Source organism: Dipteris shenzhenensis, chromosome 31 (assembly GCF_047967505.1).
Source record: "Dipteris shenzhenensis isolate YYH24624 ecotype China chromosome 31, Dip_SZ_1.0, whole genome shotgun sequence".
Classification (NCBI taxonomy): Eukaryota; Viridiplantae; Streptophyta; class Polypodiopsida; order Gleicheniales; family Dipteridaceae; genus Dipteris; species Dipteris shenzhenensis.
The window spans coordinates 14989736-15008038 of NC_141626.1; the positions used below are offsets into that span (position 1 = coordinate 14989736).

The following is an 18303-nucleotide window of genomic DNA, read 5'->3' on the forward strand; positions in this document are numbered from 1 at the left end:
GATGTTGCCACGGTGGCACGTCTATGTGTAAAGCCAATGCTCAAGCTTACCAAACCAAGATCATTTTGGGTTGCCCACAATGGGATGAGTAGTGTCTGTAAAGGCCCTTAGCCGAGAGGAAGGCAATCGAGCCGCCATGAGGAAGCAACAATGATGACAGGCGAAGCACAACACATAGGGAAATGGATGTGGAGGTGGGACCTAGATGGAGGAGATGTATTGTAGGTCCTTTTTCTTTTTTTCCGCAGTCACCCACGCAGTCAGACAACCATAAGCAGATAGGTCACCCCCTGGCCTCGGATAGGCCAGTAGTAGATAGGCATTGAGGCAGCCATCAGGGGCACATCTACGCGGGACGTGCAGTGTGAGGCAGGATTCGAATGAGGGCAGGCAAGGAGGTGGACAAGCGTGCGAGACGATCGGGTAAGGTGAGAGTGCGCCGGGATTCAAAGGGGGGAGGGTAAAAAGGGAGGAGTGGGTGTAAAGAGGCCACTAGTGTGGCCATGATTATTAGCATGTTAAGTAATAAGTAAAAAACACAAAACAAAACAACGTGAAAAAGCTTTGAAGGCCAAAAAGAGAATGAAAAGCCACTCTTGTTCATCAGGCTTCTCTTCAAGTTCATCATCTCTTGTGTTCATCATCTTCTTCAACGCCATCGCCAAAGCCATCTTCATCGAGCTCTTCAATCCCTCACAGCAATTTCCTCCCCCTGCCGCATGCCTCCCCCTATCCCCTCCCTTAGTTCCTGCTTCCCAGGTCCCCTTTCTCATCCCTTCCTTTCGCTTTTTTTCCTCGTTTTCCTTCGCTCTCAATCCTTAGACTCTGTTTCCTGCTCGCTTCCGATGCTCCTTCATGCTTTCCTGCCATCTTTTCGGTGTTTTTTTTTTGCTTTTTGGATTCCTTTCCACTGTGATGGAGTGATTGCGGCGTTTGTTGAATCCCGTTTTAGTCCTTCTACTGGTTTCTGTATTGGGCTTTAGCTGATATGTGGAGATTCTGAAAGCCGGGCAGGGTATGCTGGGTTTTCACTTCGGTACATTCGCTACAGGAATTGGAATCTGACAATTGCAAATAATGCGTCTTCGGGAACGGAAGCAAGTCAATTATCACACAAGCGACACGGAGGACTCGGGAGATGGCAACGTGCCGGCAAGGAAACTCTTACAGGATTCTGTTGCCGAATCGTCGTGCTCTGATGATAGCGACGAAGATCGATTTGTAGAAGAGTTATGCAAACAAGAAGACAATTGGGGAGCCGATAAGCGGGACCATGATTCGAGAAGTTCTCTTCGCAATGGAAACCAGGCAAACTCAATGTACGAGGAGGAGTTACATACCACTACTGATCCACCAGCAAAGTGTAACTTTGAGGAGAAAAATACAATTACACTCCCTGATGAGGATCCGTCCTTTATATCCGTTCTTAAGCCACGCTCCACGCGATCCGTAAGGGTAAATTACAACGAGGATTCGTGTTCAGAAGGAAGTGGTAGGGAAGACGAGCGCCATCCCGTCGAACAAAGCGAGAACCAGTCAGTATCATTTGTACAGCCAGGCTCGCCAAGGTTAATCCGTCAAGGTGACAGCGGATCGAATACAGACTTGAATGCTGTCACATCCTTAGATCTTGCTACAGAGGATGATATTGCTTTTGTAAAAGCTTCAAGAGAGAATGGAGAAGTTAAAGTAAGGAGAAGGCTAGTCAAGCTAGCAGATCGTCAGAAAATATGTGAGAGCACACATTTCCAAGATGCCCCATCTTCCAAGAGATCTGGGACCTGCAAGGAGTTGGAAGATGCAGAATGCTTGGTCGTAGCACAGACTTCTGACGAAGAAGACTTAAATACAGAGGTCTCAGGTAACGAATTACTTGCTGGGCAACCTGAATTGGTGTCAGAGTGCATCTCGGAATTTACCACTGAAAAGGCTGATACTTTGTCTGCTTTGCAAAGTAATGCAGTGCCATCCTTTACTGCATCAAAGGCTACAACTGGTCTAGCAACTGAGATTGAGTTTCTAGCCCATACGTATGTTAGAAGACGTAAGAATCTAAAGCATCGGTCTTCAGACAGTGCGGAGGGTATCACAAACCTGAAAGCACCTGCTTTGCCAAAGCATGCACAAAACAAAGAGCATTCATTGCCTGAAATTAAAGTAGATGTGTTTGGACCCTATGTGGGCAAAAATGAGGACAGGCCTATTGTCAAAAGAGCTGGGCAGGTGGAGAGATTCCTTTCAGTCAGAAATAGAAACAGTGACACAGCTGTATATTGCGTGAAGCTAAGTGGAAAAAGCTACAGGAATGCGGTGTATGTATCTGAAAGCTTTGTTTTGAAAAATTATCCTCAACTACTAAGGAATTTCTTGAGGCGGATGGATGATCTACATAGAGTGGATGGGAATTTGGGAGAGAAAGTGGACAGTCCTGCCTTTGACCCCTTGTACCTTCAAGTTGACAGGATTGTTGCAGCTGAACAAAGAGGTCGCAAGAAATGCTATTTGGTAAAGTGGCGTGGACTGCCTTATTCTGAATCAACTTGGGAGTCTGAAGACACGATGCTCGGTGAGAAGGAGGCAATGAAACAATTTTTGCGGATAAATACAAAAGGTGCACCTCCAAGTAGCACAACTACTTTCAAAGATGGCCGTGTGCTTCGGGACTATCAGAAAAAGGGGTTGGCGTGGATGGACCATAATTTTAAAAAGCGCATCAATTGTATCCTTGCAGATGAGATGGGTCTGGGAAAGACTATGCAGGTCAGTGTCCTCCTTGTTTTCTTGCAAATGCTAGGCCAAAGAATGTTTTGCAGTGTCTCTTCTTAGGGGGGTGGAAGGTGCGATTGAAAGGCCATGTATGCTGCACTTTATGTTACTGTGATGGAGCTTTTTTAAATAATTATATACAAATATCAACATTTCCAAGGCTATTCAATTCTGTACACATCTGGTCCTATTGGTCCTTTGTATGATAAAATTGTAACGGTTCACATTTGTGTAAATTGACATACAGTAAAACAACATTGGAATATGTAAAGAAATGCTTTTGTGCATGTCTATGAAAGTGAAGTGAGGGAAACAGGAGAAGGGTGAGAAGATAGTGGAAGAAAGGAACATGGAAGGGAAAGCGGGAGTAAAAGCTTATAAATCACTCAATCAACTAAAGTTTAAGCTGCTTCTTGTATCCTAGTAATGGGCACTTTAAGTCTTTCTGGTTCTTGTATTGTGATGCAATAATGCAGGTCATTATAGATAAGGCAAAAATAATGGTGATTGGGACACGTAATAAACAGGTGGATGTCACCTTTGAATACAACATCCCAGAGGCCTTCCTACATAGGAACTAGCTGTATTTTTGTCTGCCATGTAGGGAACCTAGTTCCTGAGAAATTTTCCACCAAAGATAATGCCAGTTGATGAGAGGAGAGTGCCATAATGCTTGAGATGTGCACAGGAGCTGGTCAGGATGCAGATTTCAGAGGTGTAATATAACATGCATAAACACCAGAGGCAGGACTTTTGTTCCGGCTGATAGGCTACTCAACAGCTCGGAGAAGTGTATGTAGGTCTCCATGCCACGCTAGGAGCTGATGGTGGCTCTTCCTAAAGGGAAAATTTTGCACTTCGGATCAAGAAGCAACCAATGCCTGCTACGACATCCCTCCAAAACGGGCTAAGCTAGGGTGTCGTGGCAGTGCACTCAGCAGCAGGAAATCCGGCCTCGTTTAAACGATGGTGGCGCAAGAAATGCAACGAACTGCCTGAACAGTAAGATGACAGGCAATTTGTAGACCTTCAGAGAGTGTCAATAGCTAAGCAACAAGCAGGAGTGGAGAATAGCTACACGAGAGCGTTCGTAAAGTGTGACATGCTTCATTCATGATTTCCTTTTGCTGTCTTTGTTTGCTGCACACTACAGTTGGAATCATTTCACACTTGGATTTGTTGCCACCGTTGCAGCACCATCGAAATCGCAGGTAGCGGAACCCTTTGCATTCACTTGGTATTAGCTATTGAATACATATGAATTATGATCCGCAACTGTATCGTTCAACTTCCCAAAAAAGAAATTGTGCAGAAGCTTGATGAGGAAGGCAACATAGCACAACAAATCATGTAATTACAGCCACTTAGAAAATTCAGACAGCAAACAAATAAACTTCCAACACCCAATCCAAGAGCTAGAATGCCCTTGGTCCGCACCAGACATTAGATTGGCCCCAAAATCATTGGCACCCCTTGCGGTATTTCTTTAATTATATTCAGTGAGATCAAAATACAGCAAAGCCTCGACTTTGCACAACACCCGAGATATCAAGCAACTAAATACTCAAGCAGCTTTACCGCGGCTGGCAAAGTCATTAAAACCCTATGCAAATTCCATGGCCATCCTGGCAAAAATCTGTGGGCAATCTCAGGCAAGAGTAGGTCATCCATTAACCAAAATATGTAGTGTCTGACAACCTTTGAGAAACCAACAAGAACACAAGCTTGGCAGGCGAAATCATCAGAAACAGCCCTGGAGAGGTGAAAAGCAGCAAATCAACTTCCTTCTGGCTGTGAAAAACAAGGCTTTTCGAGAATGCAAATGTGTGCAATGCATGCATAATTTGAATGCCAATTGGCCCTCCAATGGGGAAGAGCGCCCTCGTGAGAGTACTTGTTTCTATTTCGATCGACATGCAAGGTGGGAGAGAGATGGCGGATGAATGCAATGTGGTAGAGAGAATGCTACGCATGCCTCCATTGTAAATCCTTATAGGCTATTTTTTGGCATTTGTGCACTCTATTTTGAGCCTTGTATGCATACACATTCCACTTGGTGGTGAATGCAAGCTTTTGCTAATCCTTGGGTGCTCACGAGTATAGTCATTGTACCCACCCATGAACAAATACACATCTTGTGACCTGCTACCTGGTCCAAAATGTTATCGGTGAAGGAGATAAAAAATGGATTTGGTATTGTCTAATTCATTGAGCTTTCTATAGTCAATGCATGGTTAGATCTTCCTGCTCTTCTTGGGCACAAGATGTCTCTGCTCTTTAGGCTTGTCTTCCTATAACTTTTGTTTGATCTCTGCGGCCACCTAGGAAATGTCAATTGAAAGGGTGATACCCTTTTTTGGGTACACATATGGCACGTCCCAAAAATAAGTATCCATCCACGATGGAATAAGCCTCTAAACCCCCGACCTCTTTACGCTGAATCTTTCCATAAATGTCAGCGAAGTCCTCCTCTAAAGGATAAGCTTCAACCATTGCTCCTAATGATTTCTCCGTAATCACATAAATGTGATTAACTTGGGGCCATCTACTCAAAGCATCGACTACTAAATCCTCCTTTCCTGGTTGATTTTCAATATTTGGTTGCCCAAAGGATTGAATATATTTAGCCCATTTGATTTGCCTTGAAGAAACAATGGGTTGAGAAAACAAGTGCTTGATACTTTGATGGTCAGTCTTAATCTTGAAAGCAGAACCATATAAATAATGCTTCCATAACTTTAAAGCATGAATGATTGCCAGTAACTCCTTCTCATACGTGATATATTTCAATTCAGCCCCTTGAAGTTTTCTACTCTCATAAGCAATGGGATGCCCTCCTTGCATCAACACTGCCCCAATCGAGGTACCACTCGCATCCGTACATACAACAAAGAACTCTTTGTTCATGTCCGGAAGTGTTAACATTGGTGCAGTGACCAATGTTCTCTTAAGCTCCTCAAAAGCTACTTGGTGAACCTCTCCCTACTCATATAAGGAATGCTTTTTCAACAAATCTGTTAGTGGAGAAGCAAGACGTGCAAAATTCTCAATGAATCTGCGATAATAACTACACATCCCTAGGAAGGATCTCAGCTCATGTATATTTTTGGGTATGGGCCATTCAATTATGGCCTTGACCTTTTTAGGGTCAATCCGAATTCGCTCAGCAGACACAATGTGTCCCAAATACTCTATTTCTGTCTTGAAGAACTCACTCTTCTTGGTATTTAGGAACAATCGATCCTTCCTTAGGAGCTCCATCACCTTAGCAAGGTGATCCTTATGCTCTTCCTCATTCTGGCTGAAAACTAAAATGTCGTCAAAGAAGACTATGACAAATTTTCCCAAGTATCGTCGTAAAACCCTTCTCATCAGCCTACTAAAAGTGGCTGGAGCATTAGTTAGGCCAAAAGGCATGACCAAAAACTCAATGAATAGCAGGGTTAAAATCATACCGCCATGGTTTACCTAGAATCATGTCAACGTTTAAAGGAGCTACTAGAAAATCCCTTCGATCTCTATATTTTTGTATACGAAAAGGAATATTCCGTACTATGGATGTGTCTTCTTCATTGTGTCTCCTAAAAGCTCCTGAGAGCGACGTGTTTTTTATAGGTTCTGGTTTAAGATGAAGTAATTTTACCAATCTATCACTCACTAAGTCATAATTACATCCTTCGTCTAGGAGAACCACTATTCTCTGTCCATTCACGAATCCATACACCTTAAAAAGATCATGAGGCCCAAAGGTAGTGGCTGAATGGACAGCATTCACTATTGGCTCAATAGTCACGGTAGATTTCGAGGGTGACAAGGTAGAAGCCTCACCCTCTTGCTTGGATGCCTTGGCTTTCCCTTTTATTGAATTTGTCTTGGCAATCTTAGCCAAGAGAACGGGACACTTATGCCATACGTGCCTTGGCTTATGTTTCTTACACCCGAAACATTTTCCTTCCTTAATCAACTCCCTCTTCTCTTCGTCCATCATAGAAGGAAATGACACCCATCCAGGACGTGATTGGCTGTTCACATTCCTTACAAGAGCTTTACCCTTCCCTTTATTATTCTTAAACCGGTTTGGTTTCCTAAAAGTGGGTATATTGTTGGTCTTAGATGATGACCCACCCTCCTTATTGAAGGGTTTATGAGGATTCAATTTCCTTTCGGCTATTTCAGCCAGCTTAGTGAGGTCCTTAAGCGTGGTTGGGTTAAACATTTCAACCTCGTACTAGTCAGGTTAAACATTTCAACCTCGTACCTTACTTTTGGGCTTAAGGCTGCTAAATACTTCTTTCTCCCATCTTCCTCTCTCTTTTCGGGTAACTCTAGAGAGAGTTTCCAAAATCTGGCTGCAAAATCTGCATTACTCTCATTATCGAATTGCCTAAACCTCTCCCAACGAAAGGTTAGGTTCTCTTCACGCCTTGGTGGCATGAAAGTGGCTTTCAGTTGCTCCACGAACTTAGCCCATTCATGAATAGGCTCTTTTCTTGTTTGTGACAAAGACCACCACATTAGAGCATCCTTCTGTAGATGCAATGTGGCAAGAGCAAGCTTCTCTTGCTTAGTCTTGTCTTGATGGGCAAAGTATAGCTCAAAATGGCGAATCCAATTGAGGATTTTGTCAGCGTCCCTTTTCCCATTATATTTGGGGAACTCAATTCTCTCTCGCGGTTGGAATTTGGACCTCTTAGAAGGGGTACTCAACTCTTCATCCCCAAAGTTTAAAGTCCTCTTAGTCCCTAATCTTGTCATAATGGACTGCTCAATCATATTGCTAAACTAGAAAATCAGCTTATCAACAGGAGTCTCCTCTCTTCCTCTTGCACTTGGATTATAATCCATGTGTGCTGGGTTTTGAGTTGAAGGTGTAAACTCATCACCTTGTTCTTGGCTGGTCTCATTTCTTCTTTCATTACGAAAGGAGAACTCCCTATCAAGAGGTTCTTGAAGGAGAGACTGTTGTAAATCTATTTGTGGGTTATCGTACTTGAGATGTGTGTAACTCTCACCTAATCCATCCTCTTCAGGAGGGGGTGAAGGTGTTCTTTCTCTCTCTCCTTGGGGTAATGGAGGAAAATGAATAAGTTTATTGTTATATCTCCCCTCCCCTTCCATTCTTTCCTTTTAGTAATACAAGAGAGAAAATGACTTGCTGTGATTTCAAAAAAGAAGTTTATTTTATAGCAAAAGTCAAGTGTTGTAGAGTTGGTGGTACTTATCCGACTCCCGCTTCGTTTGTGTTGAGAAGACACTTAAAATGACCTCCTCTTCCTTTTCTTTTAAGCTTTTCTTCTTGTATTTCTGATGTAAACTGATACGCTCCGTTTGGGCTACTTGTTTTGAGTGGATTGGAGCTCTAAATACCGTTATAGGGGGTACTTGATGGGTGGACCCCCTTAAAATCTTGTTTCGATCCGACTTTCCATTGGGGAGAACGGGGGGGTCCCTTTTACTCACGGTTTAAGGATTTTAAGGGTACATTCACACGGGGGAGTCACCCCGTTCACCGTCCAAGACAAAAAATTTCCAGAAAAATCCGTTGTTTCAAAACCTCGAGAATTCAGGATTGGCCAGAAAGGAGATGTATACAACCCGTAAAGTATGCTGTTTGCGTGGTGGACTGTTCCCCGCAGCGCGTGCGTGCGTGCCGTCCAATATTTTGTTGTCTCGCATGTTTTCCTTGGTCGTGTGCGCCTTCTTCTGTTGCATGTCGTTCCCTAGTCGTGCCTTCTCCTGTGCCTTCTTCTGTGGCTACCGTGCCGGTGCCCGTTGTGCTTCTCTTCCGTCGCCCGCGGCTCTTGCAGATCGTGTCTCCCACTAGTGCTTCTGCCACATCCGTCACGATTCGGCGCATTCCTCTCTCGCCCTCTTCTCGTCTCGGTCGTGGACCGTCGTCGCTCTGATACCAAATATGAAAAACCAGACTTTTCGAGAATGTAAATGTGTGCAATGCATGCAGAATTTGAATGCCAATTGGCCCTCCAATGGGGAAGAGCGCCCTCGTGAGAGTACTTGTTTCTATTTCGATCTACATGCAAGGTGGGAGAGAGATGGTGGATAAATGCAATGTGGTAGAGAGAATGCTACGTGAGATTCACAATGAAAGGGTGATACCCTTTTCATTAATGTCCCTTGAGATCACTAAAGTTCCATCTTCCCATTTACACCTACCCTTATCCTATGACCCATGCACCTACCATTCAATGCACTCTAATGCACCCTTTCCCTTTCCTATTGCCCCTAGGACCTAGACACGTGTGTGCACATCTTTATTACTAATCATTGGCCAATGTTACATAGTTTTGGCGGTACTATTTACACCGCTTGATCGATCATAAATACAAACATATTACCGCACCATCAAATTGGCGCCTAACAATAATAAGGTTCTAATTACTATTAATTAACTAAATAATCATTTCTCTTGTCATGACACTGGCACCCCTTTGTCCCCTGGTAGCCCAATCCAAGAATTTGGTAGCAGTCTGGCACCTTGGAAAGCTGCAACAGGATTTCGACCTGTTTTGGTGGCCTTGGACAGTTCTAAACAGGTGCGAATTATGCAAAAACTATGTGTGCTGATGCTGGGCAGGATCTGGAAGCAGCAAAACTGGTAAAGAGCAAGTTTGGCAGCTCCGGAAGGCCCTTGGCAGGTGCGACTCAGGATCAGCCCAGCATGGAAGGAGCTCAAAACAGCCGTGAGAAGTTGCGAAACTGATGGTGCCTGGCCTGAAAGGCTCTTGGAAGAAGTGCGAATCAACCCTGGGGGCTCTAGAAGGCGCGAACAGTAGGTATGCAGCAAAAACAAACTGATCCGAAGGGTCTTGGCACAAAAGCGAAATTCGTTTTTGAGCTTTTGGCATATGTCCAACAGCCCACAAACTACCATGGTAGTAAAAAATCAGCGGCAATGTGATAGAATAGCCCCGGAGCACTTTCCCAGCTTGTGACTGGCCTCTCCCTATTCTTCTGTGGTCCCGAAAACAAGCCTCAAAGCAAATTTCGACTTTTTGCTTGTCCCACAAGCCAGCTTGCCCAACCCCCTCTCTAACCTTCATTCCCTTGCCTTGGCCCATGGAATTAATTGCATTGAAGTATCCTTTGAACTCTTTTAATTAGTTGGAGGCTAGGGCAATCATTGTAAATTCCTAAGGTCTCCGTGCTACATCCCCTAATCTCATAGTAGGCTGGGCAGGCACATAGAAAATGCTCCTCTGTCTCAATCACTTCCAGTGTCCATAGGATGTAGATCCAATAGTATACGTGCTGCTCTCCCTGGCTCAGTCGTCAGCTGATGAGCCGCATCTATCCAATGGTGATCCTCAATGCAGCGAGACTCCTCTGTCCTTGAGATATTGGGGTCTAATGATGAATCCCTCGTCTAATACTCTCAGGAAGTGGTCGTTGTCATGGGGACGTGAATTTGGTAACCGTGACTACCTTTGGCTTAGGGGACTAGCCTAGGGGAAGTGATACTTCCCAGAAGTCCCTAGGAATGCATCCAATGTCTAGGTGCAACTACTAGGCCCAAGTGTTAGGCTAATGCTAGAAAAGAGGGGTCTAAAAGTTGGGCCCAAGGGGAGACCAATGTGTCATTGGTAAAGCGGGTTAGTGCCTTTAATTGTGTCATTGGTTGTAGGGGTTAGGACTTTAATGAAGGGGGGGGGAGGCAAATGTGCGACGTGGTAATTTGCCATGCATCCTTCTCTCCAAAGTCCCTACGTCCAACGTTTTGAAGGCATTCCTCATTGGTATGGATTTTCTCAACGCATCATTTGCTCTCCTTCACGCATTTTGAGGTTTTTTATCACTCTCTTTCTCTTGACTCGCTTGCCAAGGCACCTTAATTCATGCTGTAAGGATTGTATGAATGCCATAAATGCTGTATGGAACTTCCTAGCTGGCTGTACGGAATCATTTACTGCAGTACGGGCACTTCTAGCTGCTGTTTTGGACCTGGTTTTGTTGCTAGCACGCATCCCAAGGCTGCTCCTCTGCTCCAAAATTCCTGGCACGCAGTCCTAGGCTCGTTTTTGCTGCTGCACGGTGATTTCTGCAACTGGCACGCATCCCACGGTTGTTTCTGAAAGTTTTATGGGCTGTTGGTGTCCCTCTCGAGGCCTTGTTGCTGATGTTCTAGCCTTTTTCTCTTGTTTGTGGCCTTTGCACTTGTGAGCCTTGCTCTTCTTTCAGTTCTTAGCTCCCAGAATCTCTTTCTCACATTCTCTCTCTTTTGCCTTGGCTGGAAGTCATTTCTACAACCCTGGGGGCCTGGACAGAGGATAGGTGCAAGGATAGAGCTTGCCCCTCTTCCATGGACAACGGGTATGGATATTCTGAATTCCTTTTGGATTTCACTTGACATTTTTGAAGTTGTTATTGTCTAGACCAAAATGGTTGTAGCCAGACACCCAGCCGCAGAGGGTGTGCCTGGGAAGCTGTTGGAGGGACAGTCTATTGCAGTTCCTATGCCTTGAGGCTGTTTGAGCATTTGTTGGGGTCAATGTTGATGCATTGCCACTTTCAGTGGGGCACAGTCAGTGTGGAATGCCTTAGCTATGCCTTGACAGTTGGGTTCTAGTGACACCTAGGAATTGGATGCATTCTGATGCCAGCTTGGGCAGTGGACTGAGTGTAGCAGAGTGCAAGGGTGAGCCCTTGATGTAATTGCACAATTGCCATTGCTTGAAGAATTAAATAAATATCGGAAGGGGTGCCAAAGTGTTTCGGGCCAATCGATGTCTTTGGTGTTTGGTTTTTGAGGAGGGGCACTCTAGCCTCACCCCAAGTGTGTTTAAAGTTGTTTCTAAGTGGAATTTAACCAATGGAAGTGGCTGGAAATGCTGCAATGTGGCTGTGAATGAAGTTTATGCTAAGTTAGATACAATTTACCGCCCTTCAGTTAACTGAAGCCCGGTTTTAGTTGCGATAGAATTGGGTCTTGGTGGGGAGCTCCTGATCTCCCCCCCAAGTCTGAGATGCGTGGAGCGGGGAGATCTAGCTGTATGATACAGTTGATTTCATCTTGTGGGACTGACTCAGGAGGTGTGTCCATGCTGTACTGAAAGGGGGGAAGCCTGTCCATTTGAATCCCGTGCCTAGCAAACCATATGCGGATATACGTGCGTGCTCCGCTATGTGCTAGTTGTCTGGATGACTCCAAGGCCAGCCTTGGTAGTCTCCATCGAGGTAAGTCCCAAACTCTATGAATGAATGCCATTGTCTGGAAGATGGCATCAACCTGTAGCGGTGTCAAGGAAAACTCCGCTTGTACTATCTCATGTGGAACTGAGGGCTTACTACGAATCATCCTAGATCCCATTGTCACCTGTAGCCGCTCAAATCTCTTCCACTTTGCCATTGCTAGATCACATCCCCAGAAGGGTGTTGCATACATGGCAGTCGGTCGCACTAGCGTATCGAAAAGCCAACACTTCATTGGTGGATTCTAGAAGTGTGTTTGGAAGCACTGTCTCTCCAGCTGGGCCACAACACTTGCCCCTGTGTGATTTGTGCCTGGGATGGGGTCATCGTGAAAAGGGGTTGTGTGAAGACTGCTCCCAAATTTGTGTAGGACTGCACTGTCTCCACCGGCTCGGTGCGATAAGTGAAGCTGTGTCGACAGAGCTTTGTGTATGAGGTGTTGAAGACCATAACCATGTTCTTCCCAAGGTTGACCGTCAGGTCTCTCTTTGTGCATAACATCTCTAGGGCCTCCAGATGTCTCTGTAGCCCCTCCGCTGAAGATTAGATAAGGACCATGTCATCAGCATATATCAATATCTGTATCATTAGGTCGGTCAATAATGATCCCTTGCCTCCTAGGCGATCTAATGAAGGAAGTGATCTCATCCATGTAAAGCCCAAAGAGAGTCGGGAGAGGGGGCAACCCTACCTTCACCATGATCGTGCTCTCCTGTAGTCTCCTGATCATGCGGGGTCGTGGGACAGTGTAGAATGCCTTTCGAAAGTCTACAAACTAGGTGTAGACTTTTTGGTGTCTGAACCTCGCCTCCTCGATGATAGCCCCCAGAGTAAAAATGTGATCTAGAGTAGAGTGCTGTCTTTGGAATTCGGCCTACGTTGCCCTCGAGCCAGTGTGTGACTACTGAGTTTCCTCTCTAACACTGCCCATAGATCTTGGCCAAAGTGTGGCCAATCATGAGGGTGCGATAATTCCTAGTGTCCATAGGGTCCCTAGCTTTGTGTATCGGCACAATAGTGGTGGTACTTCAAGCGGGTGGGAAGCCGTGGCATATAGCCTGGTTGAACATCTGTGCTAGGACCAGAGCAAAGACCTCTTGCCTAGGTGCAAGATGCTCAATCCGTAGTCCTTCATGATCCTATGCTCTCCGATTGTGTAGCCGACGGAGTGCAGCCCGTACAGTTTGTGTGGTGAACAAGTGACAGGTGGTGGGCCTAGGCATAGAGGACATCTCTAGAATCCAGATGCAGAGTGGCTAAGTGGCTCATGTACATTGGGTCGAGGGCACGGTCAAAGTGCTTCTTGACATGTGCAAGTGCGCGGGGGGGGGGGGGGCTCTCTCTATGGCTGGCACAGTCGCAGAGATATGGAAAGCCAGATACAAGTGGTCAGCTCCGAGTAAATCCGCAAGAGAAAGGCTAGTGGGCCTAGTAGGTAGTCCATTGTACTTGTCCCACCACCATGTGGGAAACAAGTGAGTCCTCTAGATGATCAAGTCATGGACTGCCCCCAACTCAAGTAGATGTCGCCCGTACCCTGTCACATGTGGGGCATTTGCGAAATGCCTCAGTATCCCGAGCTCAGCTGCAGCCTGCATCTAGCTCCAGGACTATGTGGGGATCTCTCTCATATGGGAAGTCCAGCAGGCCCACTTGCCTGTCCCTTGTCTGTGCACTGAAATCCCCTAGAAGGAGGGTGTCTCCCTGTCTGGAGAACTCCGTGTGTCATCATGGATCGTCTCATATGGGGATGTGTCCTCTCTAGTGACCTCACGTGCGTAGGATGACGTGGAGAGAGAGAGAGAGAGAGAGAGAGAGAGAGAGAGAGAGATTTGTTGTGATGTGATGAGATGCTTGCTGCTATGTTGAAGCTGAATTACAATTTTCCTGCCTTGAGCTTTTCTTTCTGCTAAGGTGGTTTCCTCATGTTGTTTGTTCTTCATGGACTCTTTGAGCAGTCTGTGGCCATGCTTCAAAACCTTAGGGTAAAATGGAAGATCAAAGGGCCTTTTCTGGTCGTAGCTCCAGTCTCAACATTAGGCCATTGGCAAAGAGAAATCGAGTCACTCACTGACATGAACTGTGTAGTATATTCCGGAAGTATGGAGGAAAGGAATATCATAAAAGAATATGAGTTTTATTGTTCTTCTCGGAAGAGCCGGGACCTGAAGTTCAATGTGAGTGAGCATTACTCTTTTCTTATGCATTTATTTTAGTTGGAATACTTAATTGTATGCTTTTCAATATAAAGTGTCTGAATTATCTCTTCCACCATCATGGATGGGTGTTCATTTTTTAGGTACTTCTCACAGGATATGAGGTACTCATGAAGGACCATTTTTTTCTGTCAAAGCATGAATGGCAATACATAATTGTTGATGAAGCACACAGGTCTGACCTTACAGTCTCTAAAGTCGCCGTCTTTTTCATTGTTGTACTATCTTAATACAGTGAGCATGATTGTGAAGTTCTGAAGAGCACATTTCACAACAATGAAATGATTCAGGAAACAATTACGATTTGGGCATGTTGATGCAGGCTGAAAACAAAGCATTCGAAAACAGCCCGTACATTCAAAGAACTCTCTGTCAGGAAGGGAGGCTTGCTACTTTTGACAGGCACGCCTGTCCAAAATAACACAAAAGAGATCTTGTACTTCACTCTCTCTCTTATATTTACTAGATGTTGTTGCCATGTTTTACATATCTGCATGCTTTAAGGTGGTCGTGAAAGTGCCCTGTCTGAATTTCCAGAATGAGTTAGATTCTGCACCCTCCTTAGTCGGTGCAACGACAGTTTACAACGTGCAATTTGTATTATGCTCCTGAAGTGTCGTTTTGCAAAAAGTGATTTGATCAATGCAGAACCACTTGTCTATGATAATATTAGTTTGATACAGTTCAGAATCCCAAAAGCTAGAGTTGCACCGATCAACCTTTGAAAGAAATCAGATTTTCAAAAAGAGCACGTGTGTTTCTTTTTTTTCATTGACCGGTCATTGCTTTTGTGGGCATGATATGAAAGCAACGACTGTTCAAGGTGGAAAAACCACTATAATCCCTGTTGGGTGATGATGTAAAGTAGTTCAAACAAGATAAATGCTGTTGTCAAAACTAATATAACCTTTGTTGGGTGATGATGTAAATTAGCTCAAACAAAAGATAAAAGGTGGTGGAAATACAATGTTACGGATAATATAGACATTAGAAAACAGAGACGAAGGTTCCTTGCTGTAGCCAACATTCCCGCAGTGGAATAGTGTGTATAGCAATGTAGCCCAGGAAACACAGAGTGCTAAATTCAAATCTCGCTCCTTTCTGTCATGCACACACAAGGAGGAAGGAACCTCCTGCTGTGGAAGAATGTGTATAGCAATGTAGCCAAGGAAACACAGAGTGCTAAATTCAATATTGCTCCTTTCTGTCATGCACAAACAAGTAGATAGAGATAGACGCAGGCCCAGATGAGGAATAGAGTAGAAACAGTAAACATGTATTGCTTCAAAGACAGACCTGATACAAAAGTTGTGCTAAGTGTGCCACCATCTAGCAGTAGGGTACTGCCTAGATGTGGACCCCTGGCACATCAGAACTGTTTTCTACCTCCTTTTAGCGCTTTCAAAACTCTGTTGGCCTGTGTGCACCTAAGGAGCTCATCGGATACCGCTTCGTCATCAGACATCCTGGCTGCTCTGCACTGCCAGTGGTGAGGTACTATATACATGCAGATCCTGGGCCTCCTTGCTTTTTCTGTGTATGAGGTACTGTGGACCCTGATCCCTGACCTCCCTGCTGCCCCAATGAACAGCCAATTGTGAGGCGCACAATGAATGGTAGACTGCCCCATCCAGGGGCCTATTTGCAGGGCTGGGAGTCCTCTGAACTGGCCGACCAGTCTGTCAGCCAACCTGTGACTGGGTCGATCCAGTCTGGTCTTCTTCTGATCAGATGACCTGCATGTGGTCCTTTTTATGACCCTGGTCCAGGGGCCTGTTATGGGGACCTGACCTAGCCCATCTGCTGCCTTCCGACCATCTACTGTCATTTGTACCCACAAAAGATCGCTGTACAAGTCGACTGTTACTATGCAGCCTGCACTTATCTGACAGACCCGCTTGGCCATGTGGCAGTCCCCCATTGGCCTACCTTCTCTCCAGGCATACATCCCGCAGCTCTGTATCAGCTCCAGCCATCTGTCCTGCTGCGGCCAACCAGGTACAGACCTCTGATTGGCTCTGTACTGTCTGCCTTGCAGTTGTACTGATTCTGTACTGGTCTGCTGTCCTTTGGAGGTCCTATTGCAGCTTGTGAGTTTGCTGCCGACATGGCAGACTGCCTGTAATCTCTTATCTGCTCATGCGACAGTTTTCAGATCTGGCTTCTCTCAGACCCAATCTCTGCTGCTGGCACCAAGTCTTCTCCTCATTTGGTGGCTCATAGGTGGGGAGGTGACCACAATGATCCATCAGCTCCCACAAAGAAGCTCTAAAGAACAAGTTGGAGGTGTCCTTGACCTTTGGTTAAGACCTAGCTCCTGCTCCTCTAGGTCCTGCTCCACTGAGGTAAGCCATCCTTGACCATAGGTACAATGCTAGTAGCACCCAGTGTCCATAGTATGATCATCCTTGAACACGAACACGCCAGTTATTACAAACATCAGGCCCATCCAGCTGTCCCCCTTAGAATCCAAGGACAGCCTGGTTCCTGACAAGCACCATGCTCTGTTTCGAAGTGTCACCACGCTGCACCATCCGCAACCAAGTATACCACTTGAAAAACCTGTGGATGATTCACATAGATCCCAATCGCCAAGTGTCTATTTAGAAATCTTGGACCAAATCAGCTCACAACTGAGTAATCCTCCAGCAACAATATGCTCTCTAGATCTGTAGATGTCCTCATTTCCACCATAAAGGCTTGACCAGGTTCACGTCGTTCTTCTTCCAGTAGCCTACGACCGAACTTCGATGAAGTCTCCAAAATTATTGTCTGTGTCAGCAAGTCCTGCAACTCGAAGCAATCATCACTGCCCTTGACAAAAATCATGCAGTATGCATTGATTTTCTCTGCAACATGACTTCGCCTCTGCTTGCGAGGAAGACTTTCATCCTCATTTCTTCAGCATTTGAAAAACACAAGGCAAACACTTTGCGCAAAGCATGCTACGAAAGTCTGAATGTATGCACAAAGAATATGCATACCATTGGATTCCCCCTTCACTATTTGCTTTGAAAGCAAACTAGGTACCTCCCCAAGGCACCCACAACATCCATGTGTAACCCTTTATTGCTATTGCAGTTCTCCCGTCTTGTCCCTTTGGCTCATCAGACCATCTCACATTTAATGAAGGCCCACCTATCAAGCATGGACCAAGAAAGCGACAATCCTCTTCATACCTGCTAATGGGGATAATAATTAGCTTGTATTGGTTAAAGATGCACAGTGGAATGATGTTAGCTCCCAATTGACACTAATAAAAACTGAAAGCCGTTTTAAACAGAAGGCTGATCCCACCAAATCAAACTTGACATGCTGTTTTGGACCAAGTTGATGGAATCCAAAGGGCATCAACTTACAATACAATAGTTTTGGTTTAGTAATGTCTTAGGTTTGGTTTGTGTAAGGGTATTTACGTTTGTGGGACCCACTTGTGTTCATGGAGAATTTCTAGATTGATGAGTGGGTAAACACAATTTTTTTCCAAACTTCATTTCTCACACACATATATGAGAGGAGTAATCAGTGGGAATGGTTGGACGATCATTAAATTTAAAAAAAAAATTAATAATGAAATTTTTGCTGAAACTATGAAATATTTAATGTGACTTGAAACTTATTTAAATGGGAAAAAATTGACACTTTGTATGATTTGTACGCATCTCTATATTTGAATGAGGATCATGGTACCAGTGAATTTAAATAGCAATGACGTTTTTGGTACAAATGAAAAATTTTCCTTGCCTTTTAAAAAGCTGCAATTGTGATCAAGCTTGGAACAAGACTAGTGTTTAGGGGGTTTGCTATACAGAATGATGTCTTAGAATGCATGCATGGCATTGGATTGTTCGCGACCCTTACTGTGAATTGTGTGCTTGGACGTCTGCAGTAGTCTCTTGAACCTGTTGGATCCCGATCAATTTGATTCAGAAGAATATTTCTTGTCAAAGTATGGAGATATCAAGAACATAGAACAGGTGACTCTTCTGATCATTTCAGGAAGCTTTGCTGTGAAGAAACGTGTGTGCTTTCCAATACTCGAGGTTCTACGTATTTTCACCATGTGATCTTTTACTGGTATATCTCATTTAATTCAAATTTCATTGAATTGAAA

At 44.8% G+C, this 18303-nt stretch overlaps 1 protein-coding gene across 2 annotated transcripts in view; it reads left to right on the forward strand.

The window, feature by feature from the left end:
• The first annotated feature begins 609 nt into the window (after positions 1–609).
• LOC147881085 (uncharacterized) overlaps positions 610–18303 on the forward strand; it is a 69567-nt gene continuing 51873 nt past the window's right edge. Inside the window, exons 1-6 of one of the 2 annotated variants that reach the window (XM_087402233.1) lie at positions 610–759; positions 1015–2760; positions 13932–14150; positions 14273–14364; positions 14512–14625; positions 18079–18166. In XM_087402233.1, coding sequence (XP_087258359.1) covers positions 1078–2760; positions 13932–14150; positions 14273–14364; positions 14512–14625; positions 18079–18166 — 2196 coding nt within the window. In that variant the 5' untranslated portion in view covers positions 610–759; positions 1015–1077. The remainder of the gene's footprint in view (positions 760–1014; positions 2761–13931; positions 14151–14272; positions 14365–14511; positions 14626–18078; positions 18167–18303) is intronic. The other variant, XM_087402234.1, reaches the window with a different exon arrangement.